The sequence below is a fragment of the Macrobrachium nipponense genome, chromosome 44 (genome assembly GCF_015104395.2).
Source record: "Macrobrachium nipponense isolate FS-2020 chromosome 44, ASM1510439v2, whole genome shotgun sequence".
In the NCBI taxonomy this organism is placed as follows: domain Eukaryota; kingdom Metazoa; phylum Arthropoda; class Malacostraca; order Decapoda; family Palaemonidae; genus Macrobrachium; species Macrobrachium nipponense.
Genome location: NC_087221.1, coordinates 52,275,821 through 52,291,303, shown reverse-complemented (window position 1 = coordinate 52,291,303; position 15,483 = coordinate 52,275,821). Strand labels below are relative to the sequence as shown.

Sequence of the window (15,483 nt, the reverse complement as noted above, 5' to 3'; positions counted from 1 at the left end):
TTTATCAAAAGCTTTTGCAAAGTCTAAATAAACCACATCTGTTTCATTTCCGCTTTTCATATTTTTGAATATGTTCTCACGGTGGACTAACAGTTGGGTTTGTGTACTTTTTCCGGGTACGAAACATGTTGTCCTTTATTAAACAAATTATTTTTTATTAAATGTTTCATAATATTTTTCTTCATTACCCTTTCATACACTTTCATAATATGTGATGTTAGACTCACAGGCCTATAATTACTTGCCTCTAGTCTTGATCCACTTTTGAAAGTAGGGGTAATATATGCTAATTTGTGCTCATCATAAATCTTGCCTGTATCTACACTTTGTCTTAATAATATTGCAAGTGGCTTTGCGATAGAATGAACTACTTTCTTTAACAAAATAGCAGGAATTCCATCAGGCCCTGCAGCAGCTCCATTTTTAATTTCATTAATAGCCTGCACAATATCAGCTTCATTAATATCTATGTCAGCTAAATATTCACTATTTTCATCCCTTACTTCTATATCATTATCTTCATTATCTATTCTAGGGGTGAATTCTCTCTTATATCGTTCTGCCAGTATGTTGCAAATTTCCTTTTTTCATTCGTTAATCTCCCTTCAATTCTCAGAGGGCCTATTCTATTCTTCTTTTATTCATCTTCTTCGCATATGAGTATAATAGTTTGGGGTTTTGCTGGATAATATTTAATAGGGTTTTTTCTTCCAAGTCCCGTTTTTCATTTTCTTTTGATTGTATAATCTTTTGTCTGCATTTCTATCTTACTTTTTAGTTCTATAACTTTCCATGCATTTTTTTCTTTTGCAAGACCTTTTTTCCACTTTCTGATTTTCTGGAACAAGATCCTTCTGTCTCTTGGTATGCATGAATGATGTTTACTTTTCTTCTTCGGTATATATTTTCCACTATTTTCTCCAATATTTTATATAATATCTCCGTATTTACCCTTATGTCATCACTTACGAAAATGTTATCCCAATCTTTGTTTAATTCTTCATTAATTTCTGACCATTTTATATTTTTACTGTAGAAGTTGTATTTTCCATATCCTTCCCACTTTTTCATTTCTTGCTTATCTCTATTTTCACTTGCTTTGGAATGACTGTTTAATTCTATGACTTATGGTCTGAAATACTCGCATTATAAACTATTATTTCTTTAACATAATTCATCTCGTTCACAAATACTAGGTCTAAAGTATTTTCCTTTCTTGTTGGCAGGTGATTTATTTGTTGAATGTTGGATTCTAGTAGCATATCTAATAGCTTTTCAAATTGCCTCTTATCTTCTGCACTACTATTACTCTCTTTTTTATATGTATAAGTACAACCACAATCTCCTATTCGTTCTTTCCATTCTACGAAAGGAAAGTTGAAGTCACCAGATAGGAGAATAGTCCAGTCCTTGTGATTTCTACATATATCATCCAATTTTTCAATTATTAAGTCAAACTCTTTAGTATTAGGAGGTCTATATATTACTATGTTCATCAATTTTTCAGATTCAAATTCTACCGCTATTAGTTCACATTCTGAGTTACTATATTTCTCATATATTTTTCCTTGTTTTTTGTCTTTCCCATATATTGCGGTTCCCCCTTGATTCCTATTTTTTCTATCTGATCTATAAGTTTGGAACCCTTTTATTTGATCATCATTCCAGTCTCTTGGGAATACCAGGTTTCACTTATATTCATTATATCTATTTTTCTTTTCATTTTGGGTTAGTTCTTCTAAGTACTCTATTTTTCTTTTTGAGTTACTCGTAACTAAACCCTGCGCATTCATCACTATGATGGTTTGCGTGTTTTCTCCTTCATTTAATACTGGTAGTAATAAGGATTTTCCCATGTCTCTTTCCTGTTCTGGTATGTTGTTCTTTTTTTCATTTCCAGAAATTCTGACATTAAAAAATCCAACTTTTCCATAATATTTGATCTTCCTTCATCATAATTATTCATTTTGTGTCTGAATCTGCAATTTTCTCCGTTTCTGCAATATCCTCTTGCATAATAAATACAGTTATTATCTCTTGAGTAGAATTTCGGAGCTGATGCTTTGAAATTTTTTGCTGACACCTCTGCATATCTCATTGGTGGTTTGCTTTTCTCTTTTACCTGATATTCTTGATTTCTCTCTTTATTTGTTTCTTTCTTATTTTGGATTTTATTACTTGGTTGGTTATTTATTTGATTATGATTCATGGGCTACAGGGTGCATATATTTGCATTTTTTGTCGAACTTACATCCTTTTCCTTCTTTTAGGTTTTTACATATTTTTGGATGCAGATCTCTGCAATCATCCCCATATCCATCTAAGTATGCACATTTACCATATATTTCATAGTTTTTGATATCTTAGGATGTTTGTAGTAACATCTTTCTCCAAATCTGCAATTCCCTCTTTTCAAAAGGTTGCAGATTTTTTCTTTCTTGTCTTTTTTTTCCTCTTTTCCCGTCATTGTATAGATCTGGGTAGAGCCTCTTCGGGATTTGCTTTTCTGTTGTCATATCGTAATTTATTTCTTCGTAGGTATGCTGCTTTATTGCCTCATATGTAGTATCAATGAGTATCTCTGCATCCATACTTTTATCTTGTTCTTTGTTTTCCTTATTTTTTTCTGTCATTTCATTTTTGTTTACTTCTCTTCCGTTTTCCTCTTCTTCTTTTTCTTCTTCTTCTTCCTCTTCCTCTTCTTCTTCATCCTCAACTATTTGTACATTCAATCTTGATTTAATAACATTGTCTATCCATGATAGACATGTTGAACAAAAAATTCTTGTATCTTTTCTCAAATCTTGTATTACCTCAGCACACTGTGGATGGGTCGGAATGTTGCATGCAGCACATTTTCTGATTAGGTTTTGTGGATTGACTATGCTATACCAAACCTTACACAGTTTGCATGCTTTTGGCATTCTTTTTCCTAATGCATCAATTAGGATATTCACAAGATTCACCTTATTCATTTTCTTTGTCGGAATATGTTGGTTTATGTATATTTTCTTTATGAGTCTCTTGACCACTTGGATTTTATTTGGAACTTCTTCAATTATTTTCAAGATGTTTTCATTAGATTTGTTCCAGTTTGAAGGATTATATCCTTCTAATATATCTATGAATGCTTTTGTATCTTTTGGTTAGGACTGTTGCTGATTTCATAGATGAGAAATGCCAGTTCCCTTCCTGCTACCTCATCGTATTGCGAATCTGCTAAACACGCCAAATTACGCCACCTCTTCCCGCAGTTGGAACTTCCTGCCATCTTGTTCTGATTTATAGTATTACACTTGATAAACTAACTTAGAAGACGCTTTATCCTACTATTTTCACACTAATCTTATCACCGATAGTTCACGAACACTTCTAGATATTTCTCAAATTCTAGTCGTATGTTAAACTTGTGATATCTGTTGATTAATCTGACTTCACGCGGGTACGTCTCACCAAGCAAGATGGCTACTACTGAGAGGACTGTGCAATTATGTTTGTCTGTCTATCGATTCTTTTGCTGAGAGCGAGAGAGATAAAAGGAAGAAATAGAAACACCAAATGTATGACAAGTATCTTGTGGAGAGAGAGAGAGAGAGAGAGAGAGAGAGAGAGAGAGAGAGAGAGAGAGAGAGAGAGAGAGAGAGAGAGAGAGAGTTGTTTAAAAGAGAGAAATGGAATGATTATTGTATTTAAAATACTCAGATATGAATTTTGTACTTATAGTATTATTATTGGAAAATATTAATGATAAACTTATTACATACACGTCCATGAAAATGATCTCATCTCAGTAAGAGAGAGAGAGAGAGATTACATAAATAAAACCATAAATTCGTTGACCATTGTATGGCATTGTTAGCTTGAGTGTCACTGAGTTGAGGTGGGGAAATTGATACAGAAAAAGACAAAGGGAAGAATTTTCTTTTGAAATTATTTATCGTATTATTACTACTTCTATTATTATTATTATTATTATTATTATTTGAAAATATAATAAACACGTGCATCTACCATAAAAATTCTCTCATCTCAGTAAGAAAGAGGAATTATCCTTACAAGTGAAATGGAAAGGTAATTTTCATCTCTTTAAAATACGACCATTATGAATTTTGTAATTAAAGTTTTATTATTATTATTATTATTATTAAATAACTGAAATTATCAATAAACATTTTACATACTAGTACCATAAAAATTCTTTCATCTCAGTAAAGAGAGAGAGAGAGAGAGAGTGTTTATCTCTCTTTGTTTATAACGCTTCCAGCGAAAGAGAGGGAGGGCGTTACCACTATGACTCATTATTATCTTGTGTGGCAAAAGAGAGAGAGAGAGAGAGAGAGAGAGAGAGTTAACCTTAATTAAAAGTGACATGGATAGATTAGTACGTATTGTATTTCTTTAAAATACTATCACATATGAATTTTGTAATTACAGTTATTATTATTATTATTATTATTATTATTATTATTATTATTATTATTATTATTATTATTATTTGAAAGTATTAAAAACAAATAGTACAAGTACATAAAAAATCTCGAGTCTCGGTAAATGAGAGAGAGAGAGAGAGAGAGAGAGGGGGGGGGAAAATGTCAGGACCACTGATTGCAACACTGCAGCTCTCCCCCAGCTCTTCCCCCTTTTGGCTGTCACAGAACATGATATATATCTGACAGTTTTAGTACCTGGAAAGGTTACAGAGAAGACTGGGATTTCCTTCAACAGAGAAGACTGGGATTTCCTTCATTCTTCGATAATTTTTTAAATATAAGCTAAAATCTTACTAATTCACTATGGTATTTTCTTTAATGAATTGATATTATTGCTGTATAAATTAATATTAATATTTGAAAATAGTAAATCATTTATTTATCATACTAAAAAAACATACATCTTTGTAGTATAGAGAGAGAGAGAGAGAGAGAGAGAGAGAGAGAGAAAATTATAGTGATTATTTTCTTGGAAAATACAAAGAGAGAGAGAGAGAGAAACTGTGCTAAACTATAAAGGATTCTTATCTTATCATAATATGTGTTTTTTAAAAGCGTCGTAAACTCGGAGCTTTGGAAGCGTCAGCGTCGTAACCTCGGAACAAGCGTCGTAACCCTGGGCGGATTTTTCAATGAATATTTAAGAAAAAGCGTCGTAACCTCGGAACGTCGTAAGCCGGACCCGTCGTAACCTGGGGACCGCCTGTATTTTCATATAAATAACGATAATTGCCAAAATTTTAACCTTCGGTCAACTTTGACTCTACCGAAATGGTCAAAAAACGCAATTGTAAGCTAAAAACGCTTATATTCTAGTAATATTCAAGCATTTACCTTCATTTTGCAACAAATTTCAAGTCTCTAGCACAATATTTCAATTTATGGTGAATTTATGAAAAAAATAACATTTTCCTTTACGTCCACGCGGTAACTCCCGAAAAAATCATACGTGCGATTGTGGTAATGTTTGCACCATTTTAAATTAGCCGTTACATAAAGTTTTATATATGAAAATGTGCGCAATTTCATGTAGAATACAACTAAAAATAATTGAAGGTTGTAGCTTTTCTCATTTTCGAAATATTTGCATATAAATCACGATAAATAGAAAAAAACCACGTTCGGTCAACTTTGACTCTACCGAAATGGTCGAAAAACACAATTTTAAGCTAAAAATCTTACAGTCTAGTAATATTCAGTCATTTATCTTCATCTTGAAACAAATTCAAAGTCTCTAGCACAATATTTAGATTTATAGTGAATTTGAAAAAATAAAATTTCCTTCACTCCGCGCGCGGATTCTCCGCCACAAATCTCCGAAATGCGTACGTCCCATTCTCGGAATATTTGCTCCGTTTCATATTAGGCATTTCATAGAGTTTTATATATGAAAATGTGCGCAATTTCATGTAGAATAAAACGAAAAATATTTGAAGGTTGTAGCTTTTCTTATTTCCAAAATAATTGCATATAAAAAATATATATATATATAAAAAAAATTTGTTTACACTATTTGCCAAGCTTGTGTGGCCAATTCTCTGTTACTATTTCACTGGGCGACACAGGTCGAGCCCAGAAAAGGGATTTTGACAAAGGAAAAATCTATTTCTGGGTGAGGACCTGTGTCGCCCAGTGAACCCATCCCCCTCTTCTTTCCTCACCCCGAGCTGGCCCAAGCTTGCGTGCGTATTTCAGGAATGATCGGGTAGGGCGATAGTAGTAGCAGTAGCGGGCGGTAGATGGCCGTTGTAACGGCTCCTCTCTAGAGCAGGGGAATTTGAGAAAGGAGATATCTAATTGGCAGAGGACCTCTGGTAGTGGCTTCTTCTTGCCCCAGATACTATACCAGCGCCCTATGAGGGTGAGAGAGCCGGGGGTAGTAACCCTGGCATTCCATATGGCTTTTTCTCTTGTATATTTAGCAATTATTTATACTTAGAAATGAGTGCTATAAGGAACATTTCACTGGGCGACACAGGTCCTCACCCAGAAATAGAATTTTTCTTTGTCAAAATCCCTTTTTTCCTTTGTCAAAATCCCAGTCTTAATCTTTAACATTTTCAGTTTATCCAGTCTTCAAAATTTGAGCAAGTTTTTAGAAAGTGAATAGTAACTGATGTAAGAACAGAACAAATCTGCTTGTCCAGCCCCAGTGAAGTTAATAATGTAAACTCAGCAGTCTATAATGATTTTTGTATTTATTTCAACCAGCTCACCAAGCTCAAAGCTGTATTGTCACAGGGGTAGCCTGTAATTATTTGATGATGAGACTTTTTCAGGTTAAATTATTGAATGTCCATACATGTGGAATTTATGATAATGCGTGGAAGTACATTAAATATAATGTTTTACAACAGAACATTGATTATATTGTGCCTTTATATTATGTAGAAAAAAATCCCTGTCACTAACTTATACCATTGAAGATACTTTGCTTCACTCGTTTTTCTTGTGATATTTAGGGGAAATGATGAGGGAACTTAGATTAACTGCTGGATTTGTACTGAAAAACACACTTCGTATTAACACCATTTATTCATTATAGCCCCATTAATCATATTGCCTGAATAGGAATTTTTGGGGGAATATGAAAAGATCTCAAAGATTGAAATGGTTACGACATTGTGAGAAAGGATTAGGAACAGTTGGTGAGAACAACAGTAGATATGGAAGTAGCAAAGTGGAGATGCATAGGATTTTCCAGAAAATCTTGGGTAAAGTTAGATGAAGACAGACTTAATTGAATTTCAAGCAGACAGTGGTTTTAGTAAAAACTTTGGTCCCATATGTTTGATGAAGTAATATGAGGAAGAATGAGATGACCACTGCAATTCTGTATCCACGGCCTCAAAGAAGGCAAATTCATGTTAGAGTGCTAATGTGAGGAAAATTCTTTGCAGAAAACATTGCCATGCATTGTGCGTGCTCTAGAGATTGTAGAGAGCACTGGTTGATGAAAAAGCTTGGGCTGATGAAAGGACATTAATATTCAGACACCTATTCCTGAGTGATCAGAGCATGGGTTTACCATCATTTCAAGTTGTTTCTTCATTAATACACTCGGCCTCCCCCATCTCTTTCTTAACTCTGCTGACACATCTATAGTTAATTCTCAGAAATATGTACTATTTAATGAAAAGAATGAAAATTCATAGGTTCATCATTTATATTTTTTTAGAGATTGGCATTTCTTTCAGTTTGCTGTTTTGCCAGTATCCTCTAGCTCTCCATACTTGCCTCTTCTGAAGTTGGCAACTATTGATATGAAATTTGTTTTTGCTTGCATTTTCAGGTAATGTAAAGAGTAAAGGTATTTTGATTGCCTTCCTCCAGTGCATAAGGTTGCAGAAGTATTTGTTCAATAATGTTTGTTATTTTTAACACCTGCAAACTGCTGCCATTTTTTTCCCCTAGTGTTCTTAATGATACTAGACTAGAGAATTTATGATTGCTGTTTACAATACCAAAATGATTTTATCCTTGACACTACAATTTCTGAACCTGGAATTTCAGTTGTCCCCTTTACCTTTTTTTTTTCCATCTTTATACAGTGTATGTTATGATAATTTATAAATATTTCCAGGAAATATATCCTGGAACTGGAAAACGTCCACTTGAGGAAAGTATTACATCCTACCAAGATAACATCATGGCTAATGAGAGTAGCTCTTTTGGTGCTGGTACCTCATCCCAGCCATTTCAGGATGGCAGTGGCTTGGAATCGCTAAAGGTGGTGCCTCTGCCATCTGGTACCTCATCTCATACAAACATTAGAAGTAGAACAAAAGGATCCAAAACAAGAAAGAAATTAAGTCTAGACTATAAGACTCCAAAAAGAGAGTTGTTGAATTTAGAACAAGATGTGAGGAGTGAAGAAGAAATTAACAATTCTACAGATGTTACTTTTGACCAGCCAAGCTCTGGTACAACATGCAAGAAAAAGAAGTTGCACTCACATGATAGTCACAAGTATGTACAAAAGACACTGATCTCTTATTTTGTAAAGTCATTAGATGGCGAAACAAAATGTGATAGTTCATTATAGCATAAGTATGACATCCAGTGGTGATTCATTGTAGTGTGGTTCTATGACCAGAGATTTAAACTGAAACTATTGACAGAGGCAGTGTGGAAGGGATGTTCAATGTTTTCTTGCTAGAATGTAAGCATTTTATTAACTTTAAAACTTTATATTTTGAAAATTATTTCAATTTAATTGAAGGTGGAATTTGCATTCAGTGTTTTAGTGCTGATTTTTCATTGCAATTTTTTAATTTGATGTAGGGTCTTTTATATTGGGTTTTTTCTTTACAACCCATATGAACTACAAGCTTTGTGTAGATCAACATTATCTTAATATTGAGATAAAAAAAATGATGAATTTTTAAAATCACAGGTCTGGCAAAGCTTCCCTTTGCAATGTCAATTTAGATCACTAGGTGTTGAGAAAAAGTGTAGAGTGCCATTTTTTCAGGTAAAAATCAAGGCCTGTAATTGATTTTGGTAACCATTTTATAAAGTATAGTATAATTTTCATGTCCAGTATAATTAGAAACTCCATTGTCAAAAGGAAAAATTTAAAATGTATTCATGACTAACTGTTTTCCCATTGCAAGAATGATGAAATCAGTAAAATGAGCTTTAAAAAATGGATTACATTCTCATTACCACTGAATTATACATGTCTACAATGTTTGTAACAACTGTTTTAAAGAGTAATTTTTGTAATTAAACAGTTGCAACTTTTATTCTAGAAACCTTTGAACTTCTTGAAAAAATGTAATTGCGGATCTCATTTTTAGTTTTCAGATTATCAAGTTTAACTTAGTTCTATGTTATTGGACCAGTACACTGTAAACAAGATAAATATTCTCACTAACATATGTATGGTAAATTCCAAGTTAGATTGTATTCTCGGCATCATAGAAAATGTGTGCATATTGCAGGTTGCTTACAGTGGACAAGTTATACAATGGCAATTCCATAAGGTTATAATGGAACTGAAAACTCCATATCATAGCTTGCAGATTCCTTATGCAACTCCCATGTTTGGTGTGAGTAAACAGGCTTCATTCCCAGCTGTATAATGATATAGTATGTACAGTTATGTAGAGTTCAGTACGTACTTGCTATACACACGAATGTTACTGAATTGTATAGTGTACAGAATTTATAACATACCACAAAACCTTGCTAATCTAACCCCGATTAATCTGATTTTGGCCTTGTATGGCTTTCATTGGGTTTACCAGCTTTTGCATTGATTATTAATGGAAAATTTGTGAAAAAGGGAAGTTTCAATATGAAGCACTAATATAGTATTTTAGTAAATGAAAACAGTTCACAGTACCTTTTAGGTAGAAATATAAAAGTAAATGGTTGTTAGAATAAAATCTGAATTTCATACAGAATAGTATTTGGTAAGATATATAAAACATTAAAAAAGCACCAGTGACATGAAGCAAAAGACTAGAACTTCATGTATGTGTGTTGTAGTTATGTTGACATTTATAATGGCTATCAAGACAGGTCATTACATTATATCCTGTATGCTGAAGCAGTTGGCTGTGCAAGCACCAATCCAAACACATTTGGAGATGCACATGACCAGGTTAAGGATCGCTGCCTTATGTTTTTCATAAAGATTTATTATGTATCTAAATTTTTTTTTTTTTTAAGATTTTAAATTTGAAATATTGAAAGAGTTACTTTATTGACAAGTTTAGAAGATAAACACTTGCACATATCCTACCTAGTGTTTTCTTAGCATACCAATTTAAGCTATGATAATATTGTAATAATACATTAGCACCAAAATTAGTGGTTGATAATTATAACAATAATTTAATGATTGATAATAATGATTCACCAATTACTGGCTGCTAATTATTTATGTCAAAAGTAAAGTCATATTTCAGGTGTCTTGCTCAATTCATGCTGTATCTAACATATTAAATTACTGCCTTGCAATACATAACTAGTAAGTTATGTGCAATACATAGAAATAACTTTGGCCTGAAAACAACTGCAGTATTGGACAGTATAATTCAAAACTAAAAAAAAAAAAAAGTGAAATTGTAGAAACTGCCATGGTTGCCTGTACTGTATACATTACAGTACTGACTTGAAGAGTTTTCTAAATGTTTTCATTACAGAAGATGTTTCACTGAATGCAACCAATGTTCAGCAGCACAGTACTATGCACATATACCAATATTAGCTCCTGTTATAGGATTGTAGTAAATTGCAGAACTATTTTTTGCAAGATTCATTAGTTGGAATGGGATATTATATATGTATAAAATGGTTGCCAGAGCTTTTATGCTGATTTTAACAACAACTTTACAGTGACGAACTTTGCTGTATTTATGCATCATGTATGACATTTAACTTTTGGCATTTTATAACAACAAAAGCCAGTTCATGTATGAGGTGATGTTTTTTTTTATTAATTTAATCAAATGGTTGAATATCACTTCTAGAAACTCATAGGGTTTGCCAGGATTCCTACGAGTGCAGAGCATTTGAACAAGGTGAAGGTAAAGACGGGAAGGTAGGTAGGAAGACCTAAAGGAACAGATGAAAAGTAAAAGGTAGAAAGCAATAATATAGCTCTGTATACACTCATGGGAAATGTCCCTTTTTATGTTGTTATGTTATAGTTTTTTGTATTGGCTCTTCCTATTGCTGTTTTGTTTTTATTTAACTGCTTTGTAGTTCTTTCTTGTGTTGACTCCTATTTACCTGTTATTTTCATCTGGTTGTCTATTGTGCAGTTTAATTGTATTTTCTTTTTGTATTTTTGTTGGAGGGGTCAAATCATTTATGTGAATGTACTTGAAGTATATACGATCTTAGTTTAGTAATATTGTTTTAATTATAGGTGTTCTCAAGTCTTGCCCTGAAGCTTAAGTTTCAGTATTTGCTAATAGCATCCAACTTTATCATAATCTTTTTATTGATATATAACAAAAGAATTTTAGTTTGGGAGTACAGGATTTTGAACCTTGCATGTGCTTATTTTTAATTCATAGCCTGAACAGGCAATATACTCTCATCATATGACTAAGCTCATATGATGAGAGTATATTGTAATATTGAAATATACTTTGTTTTGGTAATGTAGTGTATCCCCAAAGTGGTTGTGGTGTCAGAACTTCAAGAAAATATCCTGGGCTCCTGTATGGTCATTCTCCTTTTCCTGAAATAACAATTGGGGATCTGATTGTGACCTTGGTTTTAGGATTAATGTTTGAGACTGAAAGTTATGATTGGTAGGGGTACGTTCAGGTGTGTCATGAAATAGTGTGGATGATATAAAAACAGCTGCATACACTCGATTTCTAGAACTTACTTTGCCAGGTGAAATGCAATTGAATGTTGTGTGCTGTTTAACAATATGCTGTTAAATACAGTATTTGTTAATAAGGTTACTAAAACTTTGATATGATAAAATAGTAGTATGGGTAAAAGCAAGTCATGCATCCTATGCAAACCATGTGTTTTTGAGAGGCTAGACTTAGTTTTTGAAGGACTGACGTTGAGTGTGCACTACAGTCTATTTTAATTAGTATCTCTTGGAGAAATTTTCAGTGGCTGTAGACTTATGATTCTGTAAACAGAAGTTATTCAAGTGAAGTCTTGTAGAGGATGAAAGAAAACTGTAGACTGCTTTATAAATGCTAAAATTACTCAACTTTTAAAATTTGGAGTTAGTTTATGTTTCCTGTAATTGTCCTTAGCATTTGTAAATGAAGTTTTACATATTAAGGTCATTTTTGTTGTTTATCCATTCAGTTTTATCTGAATTCATTTTGCCTAAAGTAAGAATTATTTGACAGCAATAGTAAATGGTATCTTGTCATTTGTGTACGTATGTGGATTTGTAATGAAAGTTTCTCCTTTTTCTTAATTAGAATAGTTTTAGTACTTTTACTCAGTTATTTGAAGGTGCCAAGGTTAAGTCTTCCCATAAACAGTGAAGAGGATGAGGTTATGGTCTTAAAGATACCTCTCATAAGAACTACATAAATATAATTAGATTGTTATTTATATTGAGCAGTGAATTCCTGCTTTTTTTTTATAGCATTTAGTTTTAAATTTTTCTTACGTTGAATTTGTTGTTTTATTGTGCATTCTGCTGTGTTAGAGAATTTGTTAGTGTAGTTAAATACAGTTAAAAAAAAAATCATAAATGATTACTGGGTTTATGCTTTAAGTAAGGCTGAGAAGGGTTTTATTAGCTAATATAGTTTATGAATACATTACTGGATATTTGTGCCGCAGTCATTTTATGAGACATTTAATTGAGGATTTAAGAATTCGTAGTGTTTACTCCAAAATTTTATTTACATCATCTTTGGTCTCATGTTTCATTGTGTAGGGCTTACTTCATGTAGCATCAAATAAAACCAACTGTAAAGAATAAATGATGGAGTGGGAAGAATTATTTTAGTTTTTCTTGGGTACTTGGTTATAAAAATGATAGGACATGCTGTCAAACCGTTAATTTATGCCTGCCATTAAATTCCAGCCTGGAAATTTAGGAAATCCAATACAATACTATGACTTTTTTTTTTTTAAGTGACAGTTAAATGATAAATCTTTGACACTAAGTCACTGATATTGTAATGTTCATGTACTCCATTATTGATGTTTGCTTTGCAATATATAGAGAGAAATTTTTTAGTAGGTTGGATTTACCTTCAGTGAAGCTAACAGTAGCATGGACTTGGGAGTTATTAAAATAACAGCAGTAGCATCAGTTTGGGAATTCTTCAACTCTGTAAAAACAATTATCATGTTTGCAGAGTTTTTGGTCAACCAATTTCAGAAGTTGTAAATGCATATAGCATTTACAATCAGCTACTGGGTAACGTGAGTTGAATCAAACCAGTCTCATATTTAGACTGCAAAGGGTTGGCCTATTGAAAGTAAGTACCTGTTCTTATTATGTAGTTCCCCATGGTATTGTTTTTACAAAATCCCATGAATTCTGGTTGAATTGATGTTCTCAGATGAATGGTAAGAGATTGTGGTATTCAGTCATAGTAAATATTTTAAAGCTACTTTTGCTTTGGGAAGCCTTGATTTCCTGCTTGCTTACATTATTGTATATCAGTAAAATCCTTTCCCCTCTCAAGATACTACTTCTGAATTACATTCTAAAGGGTATAAACGTTAGGATTCTTTATGCTGAACTACATGAATCAGTGGTCTCATCAAACTTATAATTAAATACCTTTGATTTTGATGTATATGTTTAAAATATACAGTTATTGCCAGAGTGTTATTAAGTAGTTCAACAAAACCACTGAGCTGGGCATGTGTTCTCACAGGACTGTCTGAATGATCTTTCAGAAATGGAATGGGAGATTTGGAGTTAGGTTAAGTACGACAGGTAAATAAGAAAATGCAAAAGAGAAATGGTTAAAATAATAGACAGAAAGCTTTGCTTCTGGTGCTGAAGAGATGTTGCACCGTCTATAGTGTTCCATGCAGTGCACACTGTAATTTGAAATAAATTTTTCCTTTAGAGCTCAGATGTACGAGATGGCATATGAATTTCAGGAATTCAAATTGCTCATACATGTTCATAGGCCTTTCAAGATCAAAGGTAATTTGCAGCTAAGTTACCAGTTGTACAAATATAACGTGTTTAGTTAGAAACATAGTTCTTCCGTGACTTGGTTATACAGTAAATGGGAATAGGCAGCTGTACCCTGTTTTATGCCCGCCTAAGACAAGATCCTGAGAGAACACCCAGGGGTATTTTGACTGGACAGTTTCGACATAGAGTATGTGTTTTTTTGTAAAGAGTCACAACTGAAATTTAAGAGAGTAACATTTACATACGGTCTTTAATGTGACACTTGATTCTTCATTTTAGCAGGAGAATCACTCTATGATAGTGCAAAGTGTAGCACTACCATGAATTTATTTCGAACTTATCAAATAGTTTCATTTCTCATGTGGATGTCAGTAGTTGTAAGAGAATAAAACTAAAAAAAATTTCAGGTATTAGTCATTCTAATGTTTATCGAAAGTTAATGAATTAGTTTACTTGAATTTTGATTGTTATAGTAGACAGTGTTTACCTTATCAAGTGTCACTATTTGTTTTGAAGTAAAGTGTAGTTCTGGCAAATTACTTTACGGCCTTGATGCATGAATGACTGTACAAGAGGTGTTGTTTTTTGTAGGTTGTAGGTTCGTTTATGCTTAGAAGAACAGTGAGCCTTGGGTAAAATGGTCACAGTATATGAAAAATGATAATAGTAATGATTTTTTTTTTACTTATGACATTCAAAACGGCAGACAACCAACAATAGCACTTTTGTTTGCAGAATTGTTAGTTTTAAATTTTTGAGATATTGTGTAATGATAAACTAGTCTTAAGTTCCTCCTTTGAAGTCTGTCTCCAGTTTTATTTTTGCAGTTGCTTTTCTCGAAGTTCATGTTGCAATAAGGTGCTTTGTATTTGTAACAGCTAGATTAAGGATATATATATGTATATTTGTATATATATATATATATATAATATATATATAGTATATATATATATTTTTTTTTTTTTTTTATATATATTATATATGATATATATATATATTATTAATATATATATATATATATATATAATGTGTGTGAGGGGGATTGAAATATATAGATTTTCTTTATAAAAAAAAAAATTTTAAATTTAGTGAATTTTCATAACATTCATTAAAATGGCAAAACCAACTTTTTTTATTTTTTTTTTTCTTGGTTATGTAATTTTGAAACTAACATTGTACTTAGAAGTATTTCTCCAGTCTTATATTAAAGAACAACTAGGAATACTTAAATACAAATAAATAACTTATATAATTCGTTTTGTAGTGAGTTTGAATACAGTAGTATTTTCATTATTCTTGAATCCACTTTTCCCTTTTTTAAGTGCAGATCAATTTGAATTTTCTAATGAGTTTTTGGAATCCATTATTGGATTAAAAACAAAT

At 32.3% G+C, this 15,483-nt stretch overlaps 1 protein-coding gene across 1 annotated transcript in view; it reads left to right on the top strand.

Annotated features, from left to right (window-relative positions):
• The window catches only part of LOC135204004 (uncharacterized), a 43,440-nt gene extending 28,418 nt beyond the window's left edge, over positions 1 to 15,022 (top strand). Inside the window, exon 11 of the mRNA XM_064233927.1 lies at positions 8,074 to 15,022. Coding sequence (XP_064089997.1) covers positions 8,074 to 8,535 — 462 coding nt within the window. The 3' untranslated portion in view covers positions 8,536 to 15,022. The remainder of the gene's footprint in view (positions 1 to 8,073) is intronic.
• Positions 15,023 to 15,483: the final 461 nt, after the last annotated feature.